The sequence below is a fragment of the Anguilla rostrata genome, chromosome 6, assembly GCF_018555375.3.
Source record: "Anguilla rostrata isolate EN2019 chromosome 6, ASM1855537v3, whole genome shotgun sequence".
Lineage (NCBI taxonomy): Eukaryota > Metazoa > Chordata > Actinopteri > Anguilliformes > Anguillidae > Anguilla > Anguilla rostrata.
Window position 1 is genome coordinate 45920531 of NC_057938.1, and position 17210 is coordinate 45937740.

The following is a 17210-nucleotide window of genomic DNA, read 5'->3' on the forward strand; positions in this document are numbered from 1 at the left end:
CTGGATAAACCTTCTCATGGTGTTTAAATACCACAGCTGATTGGAGTGTAGTAGCGATAACAGCTGTGGTGAATCCAACCATAAATTTAACAGATGAAAATAGCCAAAAATCCGGTGTCAAACGTGGTAAAGATTTAATTTGGTTTGTAGTTTAATGGTTGTAAACATATGGTTTAAAGGTTCTATTTGTAGTTGTTGGGGAACAACTACAAGCACGTTCACAGTGGTCAGAATAGACTACAATCTGCCAAGCAAACTGTTGTTCTCACTGGAGGTCAAGATATCTTATCTTAGCTCTGTTTCTTCCTGCCTTGAATAGCCCCTTTCATTGCCCCAGAATTAATTTTTCTGTTGTCGTTGTGCGTATCTGATCATTGGCCACGGCTAGTATATTGTTGCCACCATACTGTCTCATTCTTTCACTTCCTGTTATTGTGGCTTTTTTTCCCCACAAGCCTCTGCTGGTTTGGCAAGCACATTAAGTCGCTGATATCATGTGACGATTGATTGATTAGTAAACTGTCGGCTCTGCCAGATCCCCATGCACTCAGGAAAGGCATGAGCCGTGAATGACGGTATTGTATGATTATGAAGCAGAAACTAATTTGGAGACAAGGAGAAAGATAGTTTTCATTGAAATGTCCCACAGGTGTAAATGCTTTCTGTTGTTACTGGCATGGTTCCAAGGGAAATGTGCTTGACAACTACATTAGGAATGTGCTACAATGACCAACTAAAATGACATGGTACCATGAGCCTGGAAAAGGTTCTTGATGAAATTATTATTATTATTATTATTATTGTTAATAATAATAATAATAATAATAATAATAATAATAATAATAATAATAATAATAATAAATACAGACCCAGAATACCAGGGTTGTGAGTTTGATGGTATAATTTGTGCAGTCCACTCCCGTAAAAATACATGTTTGGTTGTCCAAAATTCTAATGCAAAAATTCTTATTTTGCAATCAGTCATGTTTATTTTAGACGATTATGATCAAGCTAATCCTTGCAGAAAAGTCAGTCTTAGGAAATGTATATTATTGAGCGCTTGTTGTCTAGATTGAGTCAGACGGAAGGATAATTTCAGTTTGACTGCGTGTAATAAACGGCTACATTATTTCGCCTTGGCTGATTATACCTTTCCCCTCTATCAGCACGATTGCACAGATGCGTTTCAGCTGTGCCTGCCCATGCTGTAACAGCCTGGGTGGCTAATTTGTGTATCGAAGAAAGCGGTTAGCTGTTTGTCCTGGCTGCATGTGTGTACATCATTATTCACTGTACTGCAAGGAGAGCTTCCATTCCCTTTTGTGGACATAGCCGATCTTTCTGAGCCGTGTTACAAAAACAGTCCACCTTTGGCAGAATGACAACAGGATAAATGTGTAGATATGCAGTTAGATTTATGTGTTTATTAATAGCAAGGATAGCCCAAAGAGGTTTCATAACTAGTTTTTATTAACTAACGTTTCTTTCCTTTGTTGTGTTTGCTGGAGGAATCCACATCGCAATCTCATCTCATTTTGTAAACGACCAATCTGAAACTTGAATCCGATCCAGACTGCTACAGTGGATCGTCAAAACAGTTTTTGAAGCACAGGCCCCAGGATTGTATGAAGGTTAGAAACAATTCCAGTTATACAAAATATTTGAGTGCTAGCCACTAAAGAATGGACGTTACATTCCCTGCATTCTTGAAAGCCGTCCTGACCTCCATCATAGGTCATTACTGAATGTTGTGAAATAATCTTCAGTTGCAGTTGCACTGCTTGTATTTCTGCGAATGTTGTGCATCGTGTAACTAGCGATGTGAAAATGTTTTATTAAAAAAATAGGCCTTGGGCTTTTTTTCTGCGCAGAAGGAGAGTGTGGTTTCCTTTGTGTCGCTGGTGTAGCATAGCTTCTGCTAAATGCCACTGCACATGTTTTTCCGCTGTGTTGGTGTGCAGTCCTTGTTGTGGTTCAGTAAAAAAAACGAAAGAAAGCCTGTCCTCCACCCCCTACGTCTTGGGAAGTGCTTCTCTGTACGAAGCCACGTTTGGGACCGGCAACGGCATTCTTCCTCTCCTGGGGGGGCTTGTTATCGTAGCAAATGATGTAGGGGCGACCAGATGGGTGTACGCTGGTACCAGCATGTCTGTCCTCTTACGCAACTCCATTCCTGACTCCGCACTTCTTTGAAGCAAGTACGATCGAGCCCTCCCAGAAGTGGTTATGTAATAAGGGCTGTCCCCCAGAACCCCACCACTCGGGATGAGGGGCATTCTCTCTCTCAGTGGGGCCCTCTGGGGGGTGGGGTGGGGAGGGGCGGGGTGGGGTTCATGGCATTGCTCTGCAGGGCAGAGGGTAGAGTAATGGTTCAGGGGTACTGATCTGGATCACAGGTTAAGTTCCGATTTAAGCAACGTAGCTGTCGACCGCTCGCCTCTGCTCGCTCTGTAACGTACCCGTTTTCTTTTCCTGTTGAGCGGAGCTATTTAGAAGCGCCGAACGGTTTGTATATTAATATAAATGGGAAAACGTCTCTGGCAAACGAACTCACGCTAATAATGTATGTTTTGCCATTCAGCAGACTAGAATAGCGTATACAGATTGTATTTTTGCATAGAATCATTACAACTTGTTGTTTACTCGGATAATTTGAAAAGAATGTAGGATAGGCATATATAAGCATTATGCTTCTGCCTGTGCCTTTTCAGTCACTACCTAATACATAGATTGTTGACTTGTTTATATTGTCTAGACTGTTTATATTTATTGTATTGTGTGTGATGACTGAATAAAAAATACTACCACTACTACTCGGATAATTGAGGTTAAGGGCCATATTTACTAAGCATGCTGCAAATTACCGTCAGGGCCGCAAAATTCTGTGTCGCCACGTATTCAATTTAGCAGGGTATTTACTAAGACTGGTTATGTAAATGAGCCCAGCTGCACCGAATTCATTTAAATGCACCTCTGGTGCTTAAGATGCATCTTTTGCATGGCAGGAAAGCAGCATTTTTGTATCGCTCCACCTCTAGTGAAGTTTGGTTATGGACAGGTGTCATGATCCATGGATGCACTGGACAGGCACTGTCACCTTTGAATATTCACACATCTCATTTTTAAAAACTTCAGAACTTTTAATATTCGAAGTTGTTTAATTTCGCACCTAATAGCCAACCATCCCCGGTCACCATCTCTCAACTTCTTTATGGGGCAACTGTTCCTAAAGATGAAGGAGTCATGTATTTTAAAAATATTTTTTAAAACTCTCTGCTTTCACGAACGTAGGGAAGATTCGCCATATGTGACGCTTGATAAATGTAACACGGTCCTAGAATGGCTATTGTTGTCGTTTCAGGTTTTTACATGTGCAGTTCAGTCCTCTACCACATCCCAAAGGAACCTTTGTGGGAAGTATTTCCAAAAAATGTTTTTGAGCGAGCTAAGTAAGGCATTCTTTTTATTTGCAATAAATCAGAGAATGAGATGGTTGGTACCCTGGGAGGTCAGGGTGAGGCCTTCAGATCTGGAGATTATGGACACTAGATGGTGTCTTCATATAGTGTCCTTCTGGGGAGACCTTAGGCATTTTAATGCTGTTTAATATTTGTTGAAGAACTTAATTGTACTCATCAACGTGTTTGACTTTGAAAATTAGTTCAATGTTAAATGTGCTCAGCTAATTTGTTTGCTGTGTTGACACAGCCTCATGTTCTGTATGCTCCAATTGATTAATGGAAAAGGAACAGCTACCTGGTCACAGGCATTTATAATAAGCACACACGGGATTGGTCCTGTTATGGTCGGTTATTTGCTTTGTAAAAGCTTACCTGGGTGTTATGAAACAAACAAAATCAGCTTTCCTCATCTATTTGGATGTTACCACAACTCACTTCACAGTAAGTTACAAAGTTGCTTGTGCGTCACTGTTTATGCTCAATGTTTATGGCTTTTTTCATGAATAAAGCCCCATACTTAATTATCTGAGGATGTGGCTGGTCTCACAATACCAATGGAAATGTGTTTCTGTGATTAACATTAGTTTGTGCTGAAAAAACCTGTGTATGCACATTCTAGGGCATATTAAATGACTGTTATTATGTAAATTACTATTATTCCACACCTCTGATACAATCATGCCACCTAAGTGGTCTGACTTTAACATTGTACTGCATGTACCTTGGTTTTAATTGTACCGGACTCAAATAAGTTATGAAGGTAATTGAAACGCCTAATGACTACTGACATGTCAAAGCTGTTTGAACTAAAATTTCGTCGTGCAAAGCAAAATATTTTCTGAACAAATGAGCGAAATCCGAAAACTGTGAACATTTACGGCGGCTCTCCCCTACTCTGACATGCTGACGACGCCTCCAGAATGGCCAGAGAGAAAATAACACCCCCCTTTTCCCAGACGTTGAAAAAACATGGCCACCAGCCACGATAAATTGCATAAATGTGCATAAATTTCCATTATATTTGTGGTCTACCGTCAGAATGCCATGCCCTAAAATACATACAGTAGGCATTTACCCTAACACGCTAATTTTAGGTATGCCAAATTTTTCTCCTTTTATCAGCACAAACCTCCAGTGCAGCACCTTAGTAAATATGGAGAAACAATATTTGTCTCATTGCCATCTATAAACGTAAGGTGCAGTGGTGCAATGGCAGCACCACAGCTCGGAATCATACCTGCAGCCCAAGTCTCCACCCATTTTACTACACTACGGCCCTGACTAGTGGGAGACGTACGATAGAGATAGTATGAACATGAGGCCCATGTTCTAGGTGCAGCCAGTATTCCTGTTCTAGTAATTTAGATGTTTCTTCTCTTGGAAATAATAATTCACTTTCCGTAATTAATATGTACCCTGTGTACTACCAGACGTGTAGTTGTGCAAGACATTATGAATGTGGCTGGTGAATAATTACAGCAGAGATTTTTAACCTGAGACTCAGAAATCACTACGATGGATTAATGTATTGCAGACGCTTGAAGGTGATGAGCTTCTGTCAGAAATGACCACAAAGTGGTTCATAAAATCCAAGATGAAGTTTGCATTCTCTCAACCTGCCCAAGAATGGGATTAAAACATAAACTGCCCAAAGGAAACCAGCGACAGCTGAGAGAGTGTGAAATGCTAAATGCTGACGTATTCATCAACCTAACATTATGCAATAAGCTCACTGGTTGCAATTTTCTGAATTGACAGGTTTGTTAGGTTTCCAAGAATGTTAGGTTTGCAGGCTCATTTGCTTGACAGCAAATGAGCTTGCAAAATTGTAAAAATTTTCTTTATGTATCTTTGCCTCACACCAGTTGCCCACAAATTCTGTCACTTCAGGAAATGGTGTGGTGTATTATAGTATAAAACATGTAAAAAAAATGCCATATACAGTGTTCGTTGTCTTTAACCCGCAAATACGGGCCAGTGCGGGTTTAGTTTTATTTGTTGAAAGCGTTAAAACTCACTCTTCTGGCTCTATAAACAATTTCACAATGCAACGTTTTAGGGACGATGGCTCCTTATTTTATAATGTGGGGAGGTTTGGAAGGTCCTCACCTTTTACGCGTTTGGAAATCCACAGACGACATGAATCACAGAAGAATTATTGTTGTCCGTTTTGCCATTGCATGCATGTCACAATCTCCGGTTTATGTATATTCTCTAAAACAAGATGAGCACACCTGCAAGGTTCTCTGACCAGTCCTGGCCAAGCAGTCCCTCAGTATAGCCATAAAAGAACACACATGGTCTCTGTGGCATGTGAAATAGTGGGATGTGTTTGACATGTCAGTGGGGGTGCGGTATTTGAATAAAACTTCAATCAGTGGACTTCAATCAATGGATTAGTAAACTAGATAGCTAATGTAGTTATTTTCTACAATCTTGCAGACCTGCTGTTTTCAGATGTGGCAAGGAGAGGGAGGTGGAGAGGGAGGGGCAGTTGACAGGCAGGGGGAAAGAGAGCTCATTTCAGCAGACTACTTTCACGAGCAGACAGTATACGATGTATAATATTTTTATACTTCTCAAGACCCATAATATAATTTGGTTAGCAGGTATCCTTTTGTAGTCTACAAATGGCCTTTTTGGAAACCCGCCTAGACGTAGTTTGGAAAAAACAACAGAATACTCATTTCTGGTGGTATTGTCAACCTGGATTTGTCGAATATTGTGGCTGTGGCGCCATTGTGTTTCTAAGCTGAACAGGCACGGCCACAAGCATCTGTATCCGCTCAAAAAAAACCTTTATTGTGAGAAAAAAAACTCCCACTGTGTTTGGGCTTCTCTTACTTTGTTTTAGTAATATGTAGAGTACTTCTGACTCCTGTAAGGTAACTCTCAAAGGTAACCTTTCAGAAGAGACCAGGACTATGCCAGTAGTCAAAAGGGTTCAAGAATAGTTACCATTTTGTTTTGGGTATGACATTTTCAGGCTTGCATTAAAAGGGGGCACTACAGGAAGGGGTTATACAGTGTATGTGTAGATGTATTTTACTCTGGCCTTTATTTAAAACATTCTCCCAGCCTTCTGTAAGCAGACTGCTTTTTTTCTAAGAAATTGTTGAAATTGTAAGCACAAGGAAGATTATTCATCTTCTGACTGTGGCTTCCCCCAGTAACCTATTTGCGTAGAGTCTGCACGCATCGATAGTCCCACTGATTTTGGTTTGAAAGAGAACGTGTTTGTGTCTGGCGATAGCTGAGCCTTGTTGTGTCTTTGAATAATAGAGCTCATTATTAGTGCCGTTCCCATAGCAACAAACGCTGCCTCAATAGCAGGCCGCGTCCAGAGAGACACATTAGATTCATAGACAGAACCTCGAGTGTCTGAAATAATGCATAATGAAACCGTACGATGCCACCTTTCCGGCTCTGCAGTTGAGACACCGTTGTCACTGCAACAGGGTTAAGTCAGGCCGTGAATAGTGCATCTTTTTCATCATCACAGATGAGGTGCGTCTATGCTAAAGCTAAGCTAACACGTTTAACAGGAGTTATCTGTTTAACGAATCTTCTGTGCAGTAATACTAATATAAATGTATTACAGTGTAATGTAAATGCATGGCTTAATGTCTTCAGCGTGAACTCACATTGATATGAATGGGCTAAATAAAATGATTATAGAGACAGTATCATGGAAAGTGTGTGTTTCTCTTTGATGATCACTGAAATATCAAAATCATGTGCACGTTACAATTAAAATGGATGTTTAAAAATGCAAGACGAAATTGACTGATGTAATCTGTCTCAAAAATGTGCGATGTTTGCTACATACGTGTTGGGAATATGGAAAGACTGTTGCCTTAGGTGGTAGTCTAAGCTAAAGATAAGCAGGTGCTTCTTATAACAATAGTCACAGACATTATGGCTAGGCTTTGTTTCTTTTTTACTGCAGGAAAAAAAAAACTGGCCGATTAGCCTTTGTTTTACAGTGCAGCCGGTAGACTTTGAGTCTCAGTGTTCGTCAGTGTTATTGAAATGGCCTTCCTGCGCGATCCAAATGGGCGAGGTGAGCGGGGGCGTGTGCAAAACACCGGGGGGGGGGGGGGCTGGGTCAGGCACGCGGCCGGCCGGGCTGCACGTGGCCTCGCGGACAGAGACGGGGGGGTGGTGGGCGTGGGGGGGGGAACGCACCGTGCCACAGGAAAGAACGCGTTTCCAGCCACACCCGAGGTGGACCGGCATCTGTCACAAAGGCCAGGCCCGCTGCATTGCGTTCCTTCTGGGGCCTCTCCAATTCCACAGGTCACATTCTTTGCTGATTTGTGTTGTTGTAATGTTTGTGTCACGTGTTGGAAGAGTTTGCCTCTACTCCACATCCGCCTCCTCCTCCACCTCCCCCTCACCCACCATAAGCCTTCACTTCCCCCATTAAGAGATTAGCTATCAAGAAAGCCACTTCACCGCCTCCATTTTTTCAATATGTATTTAGTCCTGTGAGGTCATTCTGGGCAAGTCCCCTGTGTCCAACTGAAAAAAACCCAATCAAAGGCGATCTCGGTTTGTCTATTTGCAGTATTGATTTCTGTGCGCTATGTCAGGGTTGGCTGGCCAGCCGATATTGCTTCATGGATTTCCTATGGTTTTGTTTGCATGCTCATCTCTCTGTACATTTAGCACTTGTAGGCTAACGTAGATTACCGTGAAACCGTGTTGACAGTCTGTACACGGTTTTTACCCTGAAAACGGTGAACGAAATGAGGGCTTTGGGTGAGTGAGGTTTAAATACTTGTTTTTACTTTTTTTTTTTTTAATGCGTGCTAGCCGACTGAATCTGTGGCCCCCTGCGTCTCTTCGGTGCACGTGCGTGATTGAGTCACATTCCTAACTTTCGCTCTTTTCTTCCTCAGAAACCAGCGAATATCCTGGTCATGGGGGAGGGTCCCGAACGAGGAAGAGTCAAAATCGGTGAGAAATGCAAAAAAAATCTTTGTTTTAACGCTCAGGTCACTGAGGATTATCGATTATCGATCCAAGCCGTTACCAGCCCTGCTCCGTGCTGTATTGATCCTTCGGAGAGAGCTTGAGGGATTTGTGTCATAAATATTAAGAGGAGATAAGATGCTTAAGAGTTCCTTGAGCTCTCTGTACATTGGAATCGAGCAGGTTGTATGAAACGCAGGAAATATAATGTACCGCAAGAGAGATGACCAATCAGGAAGGTGGCCAATCAGGAAAGTGACCGTGTGGCAGCATCTCAGCTGCGTGAAAATCTGCCGTGGGCCTGATGTCATGGTGCAGGTCTTACGCCATGATGTGGACAAGATTAGTCACAGTTAACAGATGAGTAAGGACTAGAGCAGTCAGCTGTCAGTCAAATTGCCAAGGGCCTTATTCTCTGGTGGGGGTCAAAATGGCCGCTTCCCGGTATTGTGTAACGGTACACGGAGCTGTTCGGAGATGACGTCACAGGCCCGAAGCAGGCCTGAGGTCTGTTTCCTCCCGTTGACCGCAGTGCAGATCTGATAAGTATTCATTTCGGCCCGCGTGCTGCCAGCTGGACGGCCGAGTGGCTCTAGAGTAGGCTGGCACCGAGGGCGCCGCCCGCGGGCGCTGACAGGACGGGCAGATCGCTGGCGGGCAGCCCTGCCCACAAGTATTTTTAGCGTTCTTACGCCAGGTCCCGGGCAGCTATCTAAAAACGCGACGCCATATGATATGCATCAGGTGATTGCATGCACAATTGGGCCTGTGGAGCTGCTTGCTGCGAGCCGAGAACCTGACACCTCTTCTTCGGCTGATGCTCTAAGCCAAGCCGTGACATTTGAAGCCAGGGACTTGCATTAGCCGGAATTACCCTGTTGAAAAAACCAGCTCATAGCTCTTTTACGACTAGCGCTGGAGCTGTGACAGTGTTGCAAAGCGTCGAAAGCTTCTTGCGATAATCTCACGTGCTGTGTCTTTAGGCGATTAGGGAGATAAAAGGCATCCGTGAGAAAGGAACGGCTATTTTGGATCGGGTTTTGTGTTTATACTCCAGCGAATGATAGCTCAGGCTGTGGGATAAGGCCAGCTCGTATCTCCCAAGGACGGTCAGGTTCTGAAACGTGTCATAAGGCATCGCATTATCATTTCAATATTAGTTCAGCTTCTGTTAGGATGGCATTCATAGGAGTCTTATTTTTATGTTGATTAGTTCACAGTTTAGTTTTGCTGGAGCGTTTCTGCATGGAAAACAAATTTATTTCACTGCATTGAGCAGATTTTTGGCCTTCTTTGCAGACCTGTCGAGGATGTGGCCTGTTATTTCATATAATCAGTGTTCATCTACACTACTAATACAGTGGCTGAATAAACATCTACCATCTGCCATGGGCCTTGCATAGAAAGCAAGCTGTACTGAATGGCCTGTTGCTGCCCGGGTGGCTCGCCCATTCACCCTGTGGTCTGTTAGAGTAGCTTGACTGTTACAGCTGACCAGTCACAGCTCTGACCAGTTAGCCCCATAGGACGGCGTATAATTAGCGGCCGCATGGCCTGAGGGGGGGTGTGGGGTTACGGTTGGCAGGACTGTCTTCCTCTCATCACTCACCAGAGACAGCGCTGGTCCCCCGGGATTCTGCCTGCAATAGCGACGTGTCAAGCGTGCTCCACACCTCAAATGGCGGACTGCAGCGTGAAAAGAAGAGGTGTCTGGTAGAACATACTGTCAGAATGCGTTCGCCTGCACATCTTTGAATCGACTGAGGGCAGTGTGGTAGTGAGACAGGGCTGACAGAAACAAAATGAACGTTCCATACGGGAAGACAAAAAAAAATAAAATGGAGATCTTGTTTGTTTCCCTCCCTCTGTGTGCACCGCCAGCGGACATGGGCTTCGCCCGGCTCTTCAACTCGCCCCTCAAGCCCCTGGCGGACCTCGACCCGGTCGTGGTGACCTTCTGGTACCGGGCGCCCGAGCTGCTGCTCGGAGCGCGGCATTACACCAAAGCGATCGGTGAGTGACGCGGGAACGTGCGTTCGCCATGGCAACCTCTCAGGAGGCGGGAGCCAAACGGGGAACGGGACCCAGGAGGACATCTTGGCTCAGTAAAAATAACAAGGCGTGTGACGACTTTGTGTTTTCACTGGCCCGCGTTCAAGCCGTCCTGCGCCAGGCTCGATAATTGCACCGCTACGGGGAGAAGTGCCAAGCTCATGAGCCCCATGCTTTGTGCGTCACATCAACATTACATTCATTTACCAGACACTCTTGACTTACAAGATAGGGGAACGTAAGTGCATTCACCCGATTTGTATCAGAATAGTCCCGGACCTGGCTAACGTCATTCCCAGCTGGTGAGTGTATATGTGACATCACCAAAGCACTTATGCAACTATGTTAAGCAAGAGCCAAAATACAAATGGCAAGTTCACACATCTGTAACAAACCCTAAGAAAAGAAAAAACTTAAAACTGTAAAACAGTGGCATAACCTGACGCTGCAGCGAAACCGAGGTTCGGTCTGAAAAGCGGGGTCTTCGGGTATTGCCGCTTGGTCTGTGGCTCGCCAAGTCTTCACGCCTCACATTTGACAGTCGGTCAGAGATTGTGGCGGAATTCACACCAGCTTACATGGCTGTCAGTAAGATAGCTGCCCTCGCGAGCAATGCAGTGTGGATTGTGTCTAAATGCTGCTGAGAGTGTCTGCCGTTAGCCTGGTATTATTAGCCTGTTTTCATGGAATACCTGTCCGAAGGTCAGGGTAAAAGTCAGCAGCACATGCTAACGCCAACAATACATCACATTACAGGCATTTAGCAGAGGCTCTCATCCAGAGCGACTTACACAACTTTTTACGTAGCGTTTACATTGCATCCAGTTATACAGCTGGATATATACTGAAGCAATGCAATTAAGTACCTTGCTCAAGGGTACAACGGCTGTGTCCTAGCGGGGACTTGAACCTGCGACCATTAGGTTACCAGACCAACCCCTTACCCATTATACTACACTGCCGCCAACACTTCCATTTGTATATTTTCATCTGAGGAGTGTGCTTGCATTTAACACCGGTCAACCTCTGATGTCATTCCTGGTCGTGGTACACCTTTAATCATCTATGCGTGTGCTGCTCATTGCAAGCCCATTTGCATCCTGACTGAGCCCACTCCGTTTAGGGGACTGCACTGGAACATTTCTTGCTTGTCTTCCAGTTCCGTTCCAACGGAAAAATACAAAAATACAAATCCTCCAGTTTTGGAGGCCGTATAGCTGTACACGCTCATTACCTTTTGCATGTAGAGTTTTGTCATGCAAAGCTTGACTGTACCCCTGGACCCCGGGGGTCTCACACTGACCACTGTGCCCCCCCCGACCCCCCACACCCACCTCGACAGACATCTGGGCCATCGGCTGCATTTTCGCCGAGCTGCTGACGTCAGAGCCCATCTTTCACTGCCGCCAGGAGGACATCAAAACCAGCAACCCCTTCCACCACGACCAGCTGGACAGGATATTCAGCGTCATGGGCTTCCCCGCAGGTTCGTACCCATGGCTGAGAAACGAGGCGCAGGGGTTAGCACCACGGCCATAAGGGGGCCATCCCTAACCACTGCGCAAGCTCTACACTGCATTACCTGTCCCTGACCAGCGATTGCATATTCAGCACGACCAAAGCACTAAATTTAGTAAGTCAACTATGGTCACCAGAAACAAAAATACAAATGTAAATGAATACATATAGATAGGCATGACAAGCCATAAAAAAAACATAAAAATACCATTATAACCTGAATTTAAAAGTTAGAGGGAGCTCAGATTCGGTATGAAGAGCTGGGCCTTCTGCCCCTGTCTGAAAATGGGCGATGGTTCTGCTGTCCTGAGCGCCATGAGAAGCCCATTCCTCTGTTGCACAGATACTTTAGGAGCACATTCACACTCTTTTTGCATCAGTTCGGTTTAAATCTTTTTGCGCCAGTTCGGTTTAAATGAATTTTTATTGCCTCAAAGGTACATTTCCTAGGGGGAAAAAAATAAAACGTGTGTTTTAGCTGTACTTCCTCAGGACATAAAAAGATAGGTGTGGCGCGCCAATAAGTGCATTCGGCCAAGCCATTCTTCACAGCATGCGCAGCACTTAACGTTTAAAATCCTGCCCCGCGCTTATCCGGTCGGCGGCTAAGTGCGCGCTTGGCACACAACGGGCCTGTTCTCTCTTTGAACTCCTCAGATAAGGACTGGGAAGACATTCGGAAGATGCCCGAGTACCCCACCCTTCAGAAGGACTTCAGGAGAACAACGTGAGTGGAGGGACGGGGCGTGGGGCTCCCTTGTCGTCACACGCTGACCTCATCGCGCTCTTAGAACCCTCGTTTGACTCCTTCCTGTGATGAAACGCGCACATCTGTTCCGTTCCCGCAGCAGTTATGCCCATTGTGTGTTTATTTCCGCGCGGTCTCATCTGTTCTGTTGATTTGTCTGTCTGTAATGTGCGTGCACAGGTATGCAAACAGCAGCCTCATCAAATACATGGAGAAGCATAAAGTGAAGCCGGACAGCAAGGTATTCCTGTTGGTAAGTGCACCTTGTATCACATGTTGCAAGTGTGCATTGTATTTGTGAACAGAAGGTCAAATACATCTCCTGTAATGAGCTGTACATAAAAACTTAGACACTGAGCCATTGAATTTTACAGTGCTGATTTTATGAAAAAGCGAGGCAAATTTTAAATTCCAGGAATTATACATAGGCTAGCACAGACCTACTGTACAGCTACACCTGCTAGGATCGACAGTGGGTTGTGTGATGCATATTAACTTTGTGATTACGGATCGTTGCAGCTCCAGAAACTTCTCACGATGGATCCCACAAAAAGGATCACCTCGGAACAGGCACTGCAGGACCCTTATTTCCTGGAAGATCCGTTACCCACGTCCGAGTGAGCCTCTCATTTCATTTCAAATGCTCACGCACAAGCAAAACTTTAAACTGCAGTCTGTTCTTCTTGCTCTGTGAAACTATGAATGCAACATGCAGAATGCCTGCACATTGCAGCCTGTGGTGTCCTTTCCCTGGTCCGATTACTCATTTGGTGTTGGGGGAACCGGAATAACCAGATTTCTCTATCCCCCAGTGAATCATTTCAATGTGTTTCTCAACTTGAATTCGCTGTAAGAAGCTACCCAAGATACATTGTTTCAAAATGATTCAACGTAGCGGACCGAGGCTGGCCTGGTCTGTTACATATTAACAGTGAGAGTTAGTTATTAACCTAACTGGTGAGAGGGTTTTCCCATTTATAAATGTCGGTTCAGAATTAAAATGTAAGGCCATGGTGTCAGTTATGGCTTTGCAGGTTCTAACTTAACAAGTAGGTTCTGACACAGTATGTGTTGTTAGGGAGGCACACCCAAACAACACAGAAAGGCTATTTTCAGAGTCAGGAAGTGGTGTAGGAGGTATGAGAAATACGATATACACTTTGGAGTCAGTGAAGTCAGTTTTGAAACCAGGCATTTTACACTGAGCATTTGTATGCAATTAATCATCTTTGAAGCAGGCTGGTGCATTAGACAAATACACAGAAAATGACAAGAATCCTGAGATGCTTTTTGAGACTGTGAAAGTCCAACCCAACCCACAATTTGTATTCTCTTTTTCTCCTCAGTGTATTTGCTGGATGTCAGATACCCTATCCAAAAAGAGAATTTCTGAATGAGGATGAACCTGAGGAGAAAACAGAGAAGGTAAAAGCTTCAGTGGTGTATTATTATTATTGTTGTTGTTGTCTTATGATTATGGCCTTTTAAGAGTTCAGAAGGCCCATATGAAGAGTTTCTTAATTCCGTATCGCTTAATTCAGGATCGCTCGGTATTTTTCACGGGAGGTTTCCAGGTAACAGATGCGTCTGGGAGCACGGCGGTCCGAGGCTGAGTCACTCAGCCACGCGCATTGCTGCAATTCCTTCATGAGAGGGAACGCCGGAATGTCGCTCGGGCGGGGCGGGGGCGTGCGCGGCGATTAAACGGACGGCCGGAGGGAAAGCGGAGAGAGTCGCGTTACGGTCGCCTGCCGTCGACAACACGTCATACCCCACTAAGCAGGCGCCTCTTATGTGACATAACTGCAAAAGGCTGGTATCTGTGGCAGTGCCAACAATTAGACTTCATTCTGCAGTCACGAAAAAGAGTGCGTCATTTAGATACAACGCCAGCACCGTGGAGAAATGTTTTTGCATTCTCCGACAGAGAATAAAAATAGTCTCACTTGCATTTTGAATGTGCTCTTTGAAAACCCAAATTGTTCTGAGGCGCGATGAACTGTCACCTGCAGCTAGAACCAAATAAATATGGCATTCGAACCAGCCGGGCCACTTCTAGACTTCCTTCCTTGTGGCCGGAAGTGCAAGCTGGTGCATTTGAAGTCTCCTGTTCAAGGATTACTAAAGCTGTATTAGCAATACTGATACTGTAGGCATACGTGGGAGAGGCATGTTTTTTAGCCACCCACTCTTTGAAGTGACTATATGTATGTGCGGTGAAAGTGAAATTAAACACTGTCATGTCTCTGGCTTTGAGCTTGGCATTATATTAACTACTGTTGTCGAGCAGGAAACGCTTTACATATTACACTTCTGCAGAACAGGCTTCGGGTAGTACGTTTGCCTGTTACTTTATTGCCTGTTGAAACCCGCGTCAGTGAGTTTTTTGTTTCCCTTTGAGGATTCCCTGACTGGCATACTGCCAATCAGCAAAATGAGTGCGTGAGCGTGAAAGCAGTGACCCTCTCCAGTTCAGAGCCCTTTTCTTTGTGCTCCACACGTCCGTAGACGTTGGTTAATCCAAATGCTGTGCACCGGACGTTAAGGTTCGTGCAGAAACTGACTGAAGACAGGCGGCCGTTGAGCACAGCTGGGTCCAGGCAGCTGTTGAGCACAGCTCGGTCCAGGCAACCGTTGAGCACAGCTCGGTCCAGACAACCGTTGAGCACAGCTTGGTCCAGGCAGCTGTTGAGCGCAGCTCGGTCCAGGCAGCTGTTGAGCACAGCTCGGTCCAGGCAACTGTTGAGCACAGCTCCGCCTTGCACCCCCGCCTCACCGTCTTGTCGCCGTCTCCGCGCAGAACCAGACGCAGCAGCACCAGCAGACGACCGCGCAGACGCAGGCGCAGACGCAGCAGCAGACCGCGGGGCAGCAGGCCCCCTCTCAGCAGAGCTCCGCCCAGACCAACGGCACGGCGGGGGCCGCGGGGGCCACGGCGGGGAGCGGGCTCCAGCACGGCCAGGACCAGGGCCCCCCCAACAAGAAACCTCGCATCGGGCCCTCGGGGGCCTCCTCAGGCACCGGGGTCCTGCAGTCAGAGTACCAGGTACCCCCTTTTCTCTCAATTTAGGCCTACGGGATTCTTAGATCAACACGACAACACCCGGTGGAATCCCATTCTGCGTTTCACGTTGATTCAGCGTTTATTTCATTGCACAAGAGCGCAAGAACAAATTTGAACTGGAAGTTTAGCATTGTTTAGCATGGTTTAGCATTCTGGAATGCTGAGGGTTCAAAGGGTTCTGTGCTAAGAAACAACATCAAACCACCTGCTGTAGCAGGAAAACCTGTTACATTTACCCTCTGGCCCACATAATGCCTAATCCCTAAATATCCACTCTGGCATGAGGACAGAACTCGTCTTCGTTGAAGACCGAAAGTTAATTCCACGTGAAATATCATTCCTTTCAAATATTCTAGTTCGCCATTTAATTGCCAATTGGAAAAGTGACATGCGAAAATGTGTCTTTTGCTGATCGTAACTCACGTCGAAGGAAAACAGGCTGACCTGTCCTTAAAGGTTTGGCCGAATTGAGCTGAGGGTCGTAAACCTGGGCGTAGAGCAATCCAGAGAGGCAGAGGCAGCGTCATTCAACCGAAACACACCCCTCACACACCCCCAAACCCCTCACCCCCCCTGCCCCCTAGCCCCCTCCCACCCTGACTGAAACGCGCTCCAGAATTCCGAACCTGCGATAGCGGGCCCATGTTGTTACGGCGACCCCGTCTTCTGCGCCCGGCTTCAGATAAACGCGGCGACCTTGCTTCCTCCCCTCCTCCCTCCCCCCCGCTGTGGCACTTCTCTAGGGAACCAGCCTTATCAGGGGCCCTGGGGGCTCGGTAACAAAGTCACCGGGGGAGTGTGGGAGAGAAGGGAAAGCTGAGTCTGAGAGCGAGGGAAGGGAAGCAGGGGGGGAGGTGCGGAGAGAGGGAGGCGTTCACTGACTTCCCCGGACCTCTGCTGCCCCCTTGTTCGTTGCTGAAAACTTGTCGCTGGAGGGGGAGGTGCGGAGTGGGCGCTATATTTAGACGGGACCCATGCCTGCAACGGGACAGCTGCGAGCACCAAAATCAGGCCTCAGCAAGTGTATAAATATCTGTCCCGGTGTGGGGGGTGGGGGGTGGTTGGGGGGGGTCAGCCCCGGCCCACTTTCCCTTTCATTGATCGCTTAGCCTCTATGCTATCCCAGAGTGCACCTCTCTTGTGCTTTCTCTGCCTGTGAGTATAAATAGGCCATCGCGCGGACAGGGCGACCCGGGCCCCGGAGGACGCTATGAGCTTCTCCTGTTTTCTCTCTCTGTCTCTCTCTCTCTCTGCCCCTCCCTCCCTCCCTCCCCATGGGAGGGTCATGGCAGGGCCCCCGGGGTCAGCCAATGAGAGCTCAGATGGTCAGAAGTCCTTTCGTTTCATGACCGATGAACACCTGGGCCGAGCGGGACAGCGTCCCTCAGGG

At 46.1% G+C, this 17210-nt stretch overlaps 1 protein-coding gene across 1 annotated transcript in view; it reads left to right on the forward strand.

Moving 5' to 3' along the window:
- The window catches only part of cdk19 (cyclin dependent kinase 19), a 47866-nt gene that overhangs the window by 23975 nt on the left and 6681 nt on the right, over positions 1-17210 (forward strand). The window contains exons 5-12 of the mRNA XM_064340006.1: positions 8366-8423; positions 10320-10451; positions 11833-11976; positions 12666-12735; positions 12937-13009; positions 13276-13373; positions 14103-14181; positions 15557-15802. Of these exons, the coding sequence (XP_064196076.1) occupies positions 8366-8423; positions 10320-10451; positions 11833-11976; positions 12666-12735; positions 12937-13009; positions 13276-13373; positions 14103-14181; positions 15557-15802 (900 nt within the window). The remainder of the gene's footprint in view (positions 1-8365; positions 8424-10319; positions 10452-11832; positions 11977-12665; positions 12736-12936; positions 13010-13275; positions 13374-14102; positions 14182-15556; positions 15803-17210) is intronic.